Source organism: Clytia hemisphaerica, unplaced genomic scaffold, assembly GCF_902728285.1.
Source record: "Clytia hemisphaerica strain Z4C2 unplaced genomic scaffold, Clytia hemisphaerica genome assembly, whole genome shotgun sequence".
NCBI lineage: Eukaryota > Metazoa > Cnidaria > Hydrozoa > Leptothecata > Clytiidae > Clytia > Clytia hemisphaerica.
The window spans coordinates 59,320-70,707 of record NW_027103650.1 but is presented as its reverse complement, the minus strand read 5'-3'; the positions used below and the strand labels follow the sequence as shown (position 1 = coordinate 70,707).

The 11,388-nt window shown below is 35.5% G+C and overlaps 1 protein-coding gene across 1 annotated transcript in view; it reads right to left on the bottom strand.

Annotated features, from left to right (window-relative positions):
• Positions 1–1,438: 1,438 nt before the first annotated feature.
• Positions 1,439–11,388, bottom strand: part of LOC136803080 (protein RRP5 homolog) — a 49,546-nt gene continuing 39,596 nt past the window's right edge. Inside the window, exons 39-47 of the mRNA XM_067059829.1 lie at positions 10,375–10,415; positions 9,988–10,068; positions 9,624–9,713; positions 9,365–9,433; positions 8,576–8,760; positions 7,534–7,702; positions 6,718–6,871; positions 5,440–5,605; positions 1,439–1,921 (exon numbers count right to left, since the gene is read on the bottom strand). Of these exons, the coding sequence (XP_066915930.1) occupies positions 1,747–1,921; positions 5,440–5,605; positions 6,718–6,871; positions 7,534–7,702; positions 8,576–8,760; positions 9,365–9,433; positions 9,624–9,713; positions 9,988–10,068; positions 10,375–10,415 (1,130 nt within the window). The 3' untranslated portion in view covers positions 1,439–1,746. The remainder of the gene's footprint in view (positions 1,922–5,439; positions 5,606–6,717; positions 6,872–7,533; positions 7,703–8,575; positions 8,761–9,364; positions 9,434–9,623; positions 9,714–9,987; positions 10,069–10,374; positions 10,416–11,388) is intronic.

Genomic DNA, 11,388 nt, shown 5'->3' with positions numbered 1-11,388 from the left:
AAAAGTCACAATAGTATAACTCATCAAACAATAGAATAAGACACTTCCACATCAAAATTCTTCGCAAGATTAGATGACGTCATAACAGCACAGGCTAATGAAGTATCGAAATGTAAACAGGGAAATGGGCCCAATATCAAATTGATAATGGCGACAACAAGTTTTCAGAGATAAAAAGCGTCAACAAAAAGTTGACTTGTAGAACAGGTCAAAAATGTATAAGCATAAAAAGCAATCCATGTTGCGAGATTGAAAAAAAGTAGGTTACTTCAAAATAAACTCAAACCGTACCTTCTCCAGCTGGGCTTTAGATTCTTGCTAATGGTTGGGTGTGCATCCATAGTCGAGCCACAATATATCTGAAAATTAAGGAGGCGACATCAACAGGAAATAACAAAAATTTAGGAAAAACGATCCATTTATATAAAGCAGGTTATTCGGGAAATTCCTGAATTGAAAATGACCTAGAATAAGACTTTCCAAATGTTTGAGCAAGCAAGGTTTGTAGCAGTGTCACAATGTTACTCATAAACTTTGTTTAGATTCACCTCACATATAGCTGTCATCTTTTGTTTGTCTAACGCATACACGTTCAGTTGGCTGACCTGCTTGAGATTTCCAAATAGAAACCACTTTTGTTGATACACCATACACCAACTTCATTAGTTCCATAAACTTTGTAATTCTTAGTAAATCAGTCTTTTTAGTTAGTTTTTCTTCCTGGAAATAAAAGAAAATAAGCATGGACAAAATAAAGCTCATCGTCACAGAAACATTTTCATCGGTTTATCTGTTTATGTAATATTGTATTTTATCCGTAACGATGAAGTTATCGATTCAATATTTTGAATAATTTGAGCTCAAACCTTCATGAGATTGATTTCAAAAAACAATTGTACTAACGGCAATTTTTTCCAGTGAACATTTCAGTGACCATTTTAAGTAGCTGAAACAAGTTTTAGCGAATTTCAGTCAACCAAGCTTTAGACCCCTTTAGGCCCAAAGCAGATCGAAATTTCACGCACTCACGCATTTTTTCGAAATTCACGTTTCCACGCAAGTTTTTCTCAACTTTCACGCAACGTCTTTTCTTACATTCAATCAACCGAAAAAGTCCAATCACGTCTAAACAGAGGGGAGGGGGGCTTTTATCTACACACTTGTAAATCTACTCATATCAAGAAGGGGGCGGACTTGAAATCCCTAAATCTTAGGCATAGAAAAAAGTGGCTAACGCTCTTAGTGACTCGTCTTAGTAATTTCCATTACTCCATTACTGTTAAGGAAATTACTACTGTAGGAAAACGCATGCTGATAAATATGAAATAGCATTTTGATATTGAAGTCATGACCGCATAATACCCGTTCCCATAAAGATCATGAACGTTCATCGCCCTGAATAGTGATGATAATGCATAATGATAACGCAGTTTAAAAATCATTTTCCACCCTCACTTTTATCTCTACTAAATTCATATATCAAAAAAGGTTAAAAAATATCGGCAACAAAATATGTATCTGTAAGTTTTAAAAGATATAAAATATAAATGCGATAAAAATATCCAATATGTACTTTGGAGCAAATAAGATAATATTCAGTCGATTTTCACTTTTCTTTAGATAATGCTGGTCTTTATTATGAGAGAACAAATCGGTGGAAAGAGGACTTTCAACCAATGAGATATCGTGTCAAGGTCCAACTAGCATTAGTCATCAAAGTTTTTGGGTATAACGAATAGCTTTTATTTATTCTTCAGCGTCGTCAAAAAGATGTCGGTCAATATATTCGGCTGCTTTTTGTCGGACTTTTTCGACAGAAGTTTTATCGCCGTGTTGTTCTTCGAAAGCAACATATCTCTTGAAAAGAAATTTCATCTTCTTCGTAGAAAGGCTCAACGTGATAACTCGTTCAAAGATGTTCCTGTGAAGATGAAGAAAAACACATTTAGTTATTGTTTGGGTGTAGAGGCAAAGTTAAACAAGCGATACTTTTATGGACCAACCTGGTTATAAAAATAATGATTCCGTTTTTCAACAAAAACCCTATTTCAGCCGTTTTTTGGCTGAAATTCACCCCCCCAAATTCTTTTTCGAAAATCGGGCTCCGTCACATTTTGGGCATTATAATTTTGCATCACTGTGCAAAAAAACAAAAAACAGAAAGAACTAATGAGCCAATCCCGAGAAAACCTAATAACAGACGGACGGACGGACGCAGGTTAATTAATAGGAGCCCCTTTAAGGTAGGTCCAAAAAAAGGGACAGACACGTTTGTTTCACGAATACCATGGAATGACAACCTTGTACCTTATCGGTAAACAATTCGTTGGAAAAAAGGAACGAAAAATCCAGTGGTTTACCGAAGAATACTTTTCACCTAATGATTGATTCTTACTCTTATAATTTTTCATTTAAAAATGAAAACTTTAACGATGAATTTTGGGTTTATGTGCTACTTATGACAAAGAACTGTTCGTCGGTAGAAAGTGACGAAATAGCAAGTGACGAAATCTTTTGCCGACGAAATTTCTATCAATAAGGTATTCCCGATAAATAAAGTAAAATAAGTAAAATCTACCAAATGTTATGATGGGTATTAGAGAAATAATAAGTTTTGGTAGACGGATCAAAGATGATAATGAGATTTGAATTTGCGGGACCTCATCATAAATATAAATACAACCGAATACCAGGGAATCAAAATATCTTGATTAATGGTCTTCAATAAATTGTTCAGAATGCAAAACAAAAATGAAATATGACTCATCATTTAAAGTGATATAACTTTTGAGACAATGCATGCCGGTGCTAATTTGGTACACAAACAGTAGGCCGAAATATTGTTCTGTTACCTGTTTTTAAATAATAGAAGACAGGGGTTTGGGAACGAGTCACAGAAACAGGAAGAAAAACATCCTACAACATGGAAACAACAGGAAATGGTACAAGCTGCTTTATAACGATATCTTTTATTGACGATGAAGAAGAATGGAGCCCTCTGATTGGTTAGAAATAATAGGTGTCTGAATGACGAGGCATTACATTATATACAGGTAAAGGGAGATGAGATAGTGGACCAAAGCAAAGGTAAAGCAAAGGTGATATTGTCATAGCAATAATTTGGTTGAATAGGATATCCTTACGGACTAAAAATAAACACAATGTACGGTTGTATGTATCACTTGGCATTGCAACGAAGTCTGTTTTTTCTCATGGCTTACTGACAAAATTCCAAATTCTGAACGAATTAGATTTAAAGTGTCAGTTCTAACATCAGGGTGCGAAACTTAATGCAGAACCACCAAAAAAATTGGATGTTAAAATTAATTTAAGAAAGAGCACCCGTGGAAAAGTTCATAAGTGATGCGTGTTATGTTGGACAAACGGTCCGACATTTGACAACCCGTATTATCCCTTTAAGTGCCACGGTCATTTTTTTCTAAGTTTTTTAAAGAAAATCGCTAGTTCAAACTTTAAAGGCTTATATCTCCGGATCTAGAAGGAGTTAGAAGCTCGTTTATAGCCCGTTGAATAGCTTAGAGTCTCCTGTCGCGGCCCTAACTGAATGATAGAAAGGTGCCGAGTGGTTAATCTTCAAACTAATTCGCTGGAGGACAGAATCAAGTTAATCAAGGCCAAATTTGGAGGTTCTTGAGTCACTCGTTGACCAAAAACGGTCAAAAAATGGTCAAAATCTTAAAAAAGTGGATTTTTGTCAAATTTTTGCCTTTTTTTTGACTTTTTAGCTTAAAATCTCGCTGAAAAGACTCACTTTTGATTTTTCTTTGCTTGGCAATGAAGCCCAATCCGATTCCTACGAGTTAGACCAAAAATGACGATTTCTAACTCAAACTAGGCTTCGCCCTACTACATAGCCCATGCCTGATATATACGACATTAGCACTTAAAGGGTTAAAGGACACCGCAGATCTGGTCCGGTAACAGGTCACATCAAAAGTGTGGTGACATCACAAAAGATATAAATCATCGCTCAAACTTCCAAATCTGAAAGTCAATTAATGACCCTTCAAGCATTGCATATTAAGAACATTAAACCGAGTTTGAATACAAAAGATGAGTATAAGAGTAGGACTTTGACATTTGAATTATAATAGATTGTACCGATCTTTTTACTTGAATTTTATGGCCTTTCTATTTTCCGATTATTAATTTTTTCCCTGTAGTCTTTCTAAAATTTGAATTCAAAAAGCATCTTGTAGTTAGTGTATGTATGGTATAGAGTGTTTGTCGAATGTGTAGAAATCGAATGAATGTTTTACTCAGTTTTACTTTTTAATTTTGACTTTGCTTTTATTCTTAGAGCTGAAGATGATACTAGATATCAAAATATATTCTCGAAAATTAATAACATCAATCCATTGTTGGTTTCATTAAAATAAAAAATTGTTGTCTCAATATAATCTGCAGCAAAGACAAAAAAAGGGCTGCAACTTTTGATAGAACTTGATATAAATAGCGGTTTTGTGCTTGTCAAAAATTTATTCAGGAGTAGAATATTACCAATTAGAAAAAAATATTAAAGTAATTGAAAAGGGCTTTAAACATTTGTCTAGTTTACTATGAAAGGTACGTATAACATAAAAACTCGTCACGTTTCATGGAGGTATCAAAAAGTTCGTTTCTTATTAGAAAGATATATTTTTGATTTGATTTTCATATTCCATCTACCAAATTTTTTTTCTTGGCGATGAAAAGGATCGAAGAAAAAAAGCATCAAAACCTTGCATCAAACTATGTATCTATTGACGCAGTCGGTAATGCTTAGTCATTTTAGCCTGATGTTTATGCGTGAAAAACTTTGACGAAAATGCAGAGAAAGATGTCATACTGAACGTGCAAAGTCAATGATCCCAATTTCCTCAGGTACAAAGAATCCGTTGGAGGGAAAAAAAATTTGGTTTAAATGGTTTAATTTAGCGTTTGAAAAAGTTAACATTTTTACGTACAAGAACTCCCACGCAAGGTCAGAAAACCTGGATCAAAATGACAAAATTGTACTATTTCCTTAAAAGGCTAATGCATCTGTCTTTGTTTTACTTGAATATCGCACAATTGTTTGAAATAAATGCGATTTTCGTTTAAGAAAATAATTGGTTTCAATTTTTTTTTCTCGTTTTTTTCCGAGTGAAAAATCAACTAGGTCAATCACTGTCAATCAATCAAGGTTAACGGTTAATGACACTAATTACTAATTTGGATATTTATAGCATTGCATAAAAATGGAAGACTGTAAAGCCAGTACATTAGCTCAGGTTAAGAAAGCCGTCTTTCTACCTTTCCTTCCCTTGCGAAAATTTGTAAAAAGTTGCCTGTAATACGCAATGACTTCGTTAAATCGTACTTGAAAAACAATCTTTAAAACAGTCAACTTTCCGTCTCACACCGAAAGAAGGTAGGACGTCTAAATTAGGGTCTTACCTGACTTGCTCAAAGTCCTGTTCACGAATCCACATATCGATATAGATTGACCAGATGTCTGTCTTCTTTGGATAGTTCTTCAGTAAACTTTCAAATATAGTTCCACCACGCTGTGCTTCACCGAGCTTGAATTCCATAATGGCGAATTTCAAAATGGTAGCAACGTCTAGAATAGGGAAAATGACGTAAAAAGACTTAAAGATGCTGTTGTTCTTCGCAGGGCTAGTAAATTGATTAGGTAAACTATTCTTTAAAGGGCGTTGTCTTGCACTTAGCAGACCGTTGCTTGTTGTAACATGGATTGACTCTCACTCCTAATTCGAACATGGGAAAATCAACTTTGTTCGAATTACAGAGAGATAGCAGGTTTATTCTTCGACAGTGACTTATAGTTTTTGAAAGATTCGAATTCGAAAAGCCAAAGTGAAAATTTCTAATCGTTTGATCACTTTGCTAAAATTATTATTGAAATAAAGTTCTTATTTTTAACAATTCTTTTAACGTTTAGATTGTCAAAGAGTCCCAATATTGGAAAGTTAATTTTACAGTTACTTTACAAAAAAGCATAAGATGATCGGTCACGAACCACGGATGTTAAGGAGGAAGTTCCGAAAAAGGAAAACATAATGGCTCCCTTCAAATATTGTAAATGAGATGGAGTTTTTATAAGATACCTTAATAATTGGTCATTTGAAGCAATGAAAATGACGTGTTCTTTAGAAAAAGTAACAAAATTGTTTTATTACTGGTTAACGCCCAACCAAATCATTTAAAAGCTTGTAAAAACTCCATCTTGTCCCAAATATTGTTTTCGTATATCCATAACAACTACTTTAGATCCCGTTTGATATAATTATCATGGGAAGTAGTGCAGTTTAAAAATCCAGATTAAGACGGTATCATTTTCACATCATAAATGAATATAACAGTTTCACGAACAATTGCTAACCATCAGATCATTATACATTCTTTTCAATAAGAAGATCAGTTCAGTAATAGTTTATAATTTAAAATTGTTAACCCTCACCAGGACCCTCGTTCCTGTCATGTTTTAATTTGCAGTTCATCTAGATAGCGGATTCCGTGAAAACAATCTAAAGACGTTGATCATCAACTCTATTTACATTTGAACCTATATCTTGTCTACCACCGTCCCGGATTGTTCTCCGATATCGGACTCGCATTTGACCGTTTTAAGGGCTTAATTCACACTTCTATCTCGAATACAATTCTCAATCCCTTGCGAGAGGAGTCTATTTATTCAGGAAAGTTACTTACGTTTTCTTTGTTGCAATGATTTCAAACTCCTCTGCAAGAGAGCTCTAGCTTCCTCGTGTTTGCCAATCTTCATCAAGAAGTATGCATATCCAACCCACACCTTCTTGCTCTGCTTAAAACGTTTCAACATCACTTGATACAGCTTCTCTGCTTCCTACAATTTCAATGATGAAAGTTATTAGTTATCACTAGGTAGCTTTTTTTGTTAATAGATATTCGGCAGGCAAACGCAGATTGGCATGAGATTGGTTGGTTAATACGGACCAAAAAAAATTTAATAGAGACTCCATCTGTAGCACAGATTTATAAAGCCCGAAGGTCTAGATGTCGTGCTTTAAGACATCACGGGCAAAAAAAATTGAACATCTTGTTGCTATTGCTTTCGAAAACCCGCGAAGCTTCTGATTGGTCTAACACTGAAATTCCATTGTAATGTCACGTGACTTAGGGGATTTTCTACCAAGATACGGCATACTTTTCAGCCAAAGCACGACATCTAGCTCATCCAGCAGCGAAGTTGTAAACCCTTTTGAGGACGGCGGAATGAATGAGACAATTTGAAAACCCCCGGTGTTAAGCAACAAAATCAAGGGCGATGAAACTACTGATTTACCGTCGTCCTTAGTCAGTCAGGATCTAAATAAAATGAAAACTAACTGTTTCCGTTACAGGAAAAGCACCATACACAACTCGCCATTTTATATAGATACAAAGCAGTGCAATCATTGAAAATCTACCTAGAGCGTTATTTTTCTTCTGCTGAGCAGTTCTGAGGAGACATGAGTATATTAATAACTATCATTGTGAATAACAAACCTCGTTCTTATCGTTTTTAACATACAATTCGACCATTTTAACATAAACTTTCTTCGGTTCGTTCGCTTTCACGGCTTCTTGGAAAAGTGTTTCCAAGGAAGCTTTGGTACCGTATGAATTCTCCAAGTTCAACAGCGCTACCCAAATATTCAACTTTTCTTGTTCTTCCCTATAACACAACGTTGAAAAAAATATAAAACCGTGACTGTGCAATGACAACCACTCTTTTGGGGATAAACAATAGAATAAGATATTTTCTACCCATTAAAATAAAGAGATTTCCCATCCCCGTCGGCATTTGTTAACCTTCATCATTTTCTACATCGACCGACGATCGAGAGTAGAAGAAACACCCTCGAAAAATTTCATGAAATCAATGATGGCCGATGTTAGTACTTATAAATTGGGTGGGACCGCCCAACCACTTGAAAGATCGGCTTGAAAATCCTTCCGAGTGAAAAAGTGTCTGAAACCATTGGTAAAACACGGTAAACTGCTGTGTTATCACTATCAGAGAATAAAACTTTAAATTTGCAGGATATTCTTAACATTTCAATAACGGAATATGTTACTTCCGTTAAGAACAGCAATTTCCCAGGCATTTATTACCTTTGATGTTACTTTCGTTAAGAACAGCATTTTCCCAGGCAGTTATTACCTTTGATCTTAATCAACATCGACTGACAATGACCGAGAGTAGATAAAACACTCTCGAAAACTTCTGGATTGCCAATGTTAAGTACTCAAAAAATTGACCTTTACTTTTTAAAATGGATTAAACTGTTGTTACCACAATGAAATGCACCTCTGTGTCACAGATCCGGTGGGACCGCCTAGCTACCCACTTGAAATATATCGATTTGAAAATCCTACCGAGAGAGTATTTTTTGCTAAATCATTCTATCATGTTATCTGGCTAAAAGATTTTGATCAGGTTATTGAAATAGGAGTGTAATAAACCTCTTGGAACTGCCTGGAAAACTTTGTGTGAGTGTTTAGAAATCGTTTAGAAAATGTTTTAACAAAATAATGACCATAGTACCTGAAAGAGATGGTCTTGAGGGCTTTTCGGCCAACAGCGATAGCTTTATCGACCTCAGCTGCATGTAGATGAAAAGCCATGTACTGTATCCAAACAATGGAGCTGTTTGGCGAACCGAGGACAAGACGGTCAAAGTCCTCCGCCGATTCAAGCTGTCTTTCTGTATCCAATAGTGCTAATTCCGCCTAAAGTGAAAAAGAGATCGTTAGACTGGTAACAAGCAGGAACGCTGATTGGACCTACCTCATGATTTGAGTTAGAGCAAGGTCGAAGGTGACACTGCGACCTGTCACCTTCGACCTTGCTCTAACTCAAATCATCAAAATGCAGACCGGAAAAACACTAAGATTGTGAAATTACATGAATACATAACATCGTAACACTTATCAGAAAAAACTAAGGATGGAATCTTGAGAAAATTGTAAAAACTGCTTTTTCCGGCATATTTCTAGCAATTTCGACCGGGCGGCCGGAAGATATTTTTTCGAAAATTAGGCTCCTTTACATTTTAGGTATTGCCATTTTACATCAATCAAAAGCTAAATTTTATGAAAAAATATAATATACAGCTCGAGAAATTCAAGAGAAACCGTTTTCCCGGCGATTTTAGTAAGTTCCGGCTTCAAAAATCAGTTTTATTGACAATTGAATTATGCTTGATAGAACCCGATACGTGCTTTGAATTTTTCAAAAAAAAGACATCCATTTCGAGAATCACATCTTCATAGCGAAGTGAAAATTGCTAGCAATAGATTTTTCTTTATAAATAAAACAGAATCTTGGTAAAACCTTGTGAAGCGATTCTTCTTCTGCCTTCTTGGCTGCTCTTTTCTGACGCTTTGTTTGCTTGGCTGATTTCTGTAAAAAAAACAATAATTTCAATGGATTTCATTAAAGGTTGACAATATAATCGTTCTTTAGGTGGGTCGGTATAAATTTCAGCAATCTTTTTTCGTGCTAGTTGGGTAAACCTGAACAAAGGAACGAAGGAACGAACGAACGAAAGAACGAACGAAAGAAGAAACGAACGAACGAAGGGTGGAGATACCTTATCATCTTCTTCATTGTCTTCAGATTCTTCAGAATCAGATTGCGTGTTCATCTTCACATCTGCTGACCAATCGAATCCTCCGCTTATCTGTCAAATAGAAACATGGACATTTATGAGAAGAATCATGCTTCATTTTGCAAAAAATGAGAAATATTTATCATCATCGTGAGAAAATCGTTGGCAAGTTTACTGATCAATATATGACAAACTATAAAAACAGTAAAAGACCCCAAGCTATCATTAGGGAGAAATAAAAATACCCGAATTGGCATTCATTCTCTTGTTCATCACAAATTTCAAGCGGATGATCTATATTAGGTATAAAAGTAAGATAGAAGATGGCATCATAGTATTGACTCACATCGAGGGATGGTTTAGTTTCTTTTTCAGTATCTTCTTCATCTTCAGAACTTTCTTCATCTTCTTCTGCTTCACTCATCTCCTGCGAAAGAACCATACAGTCAAACTGTCAATTGAATTTTATTGTTGACATAACTGAATTATGCCCATCCTGTATCCATCTTGGCTTTCGACAAACATTGCTAAGAGTTTTGGGCCCTATTCCAGAAAAAGTTGAGGGCCCACATTTTTAAAAATTTAGTCAGATTTAGATAAAGATTTAAAAAGAATTATCAAGGGTTTTTAATCAAGAAAAGATTAATCATGGTCGACGGTTTCATCAACCTAAGGAGTCACCTCCAAAACTAGGCTTCATGATATTTTATTAAAAGTAAAACCGATTTTGTACCTCATCTTGGTCAGATTCATCTTGTTCATTCAAATCAGCATCTGAAATAAAGAAGGTATCATAATCACGAGACCATCATATGAGAGATTATAGCGAGTTTATGTATTTACACTTTTGAGGACGGTAAAGTGACTGAAGCGATTTGGAATAGCCAACAGTTTTGACCCACAAAATCGAGGTCGGTAATAGTGCTGATTTACCGTCGTCCTCAGTCAGTCAGGATTTAGACAAATTAGAACCTTACCGCCTTCGTCGCAGAAAAACAAACATACATCACCTCGGTTATGTGAAGAAGCGAACCGAAAGATCACCAGATATTTTTTGATCGCTGAATATTTTTTTATCACCTGATGATTATTATTTGAGAGGATTTTTGCCAAAATCAAAACTCCATTAAAAAAGCACCCAAAAATAAAAATTTCAGAAAATTTATCGACTATTTCTCAATATGAAAAATTATCGATTTTTTTATTTATTTTTGATAACTTCAGCAACATTTAATCTTCACTTTAGCGTTAGGCTAAGTACAATAAAGGCAAATGGTACAAACAGGCTTAAACGGTCAGAATAAAATCTAACATAGAGCGATTTAGATGCCAATTTTTTCCAAATAATTAGTACTATTGTTGTTCGGTTTTCAAACAAACGAAAGCAAAACTCATCCCGAGATTTCGAAAAACCAAACGAAAAACAAATTAGGCGCTAGATTATGTCGTTCGGAATGCGGAATTCAGAAGTGTACATCTGAAGCTAGACTGGCACGCCAGTCGGGCTGGAACGGTATCACGCGAGAAAAGTGAGCATAGGAGTTAGGTAAGCGTAGGAAGAAATTTTGTCGGCGGCGAGGGCTGAAAGCCCGACTGGAGCGAAACCCCAGGAAGGAAAAAACGGCTAAGCTGAAGCCCCAATCTTACAACGCCAGATTTCGGCGTTGTAGAAATGAATGAACTTTGAGAAATTCGTGAAATGAGAAATGAAAACTTCCGTCAAAGTCGCAGATCGTGTTGTTTTGAT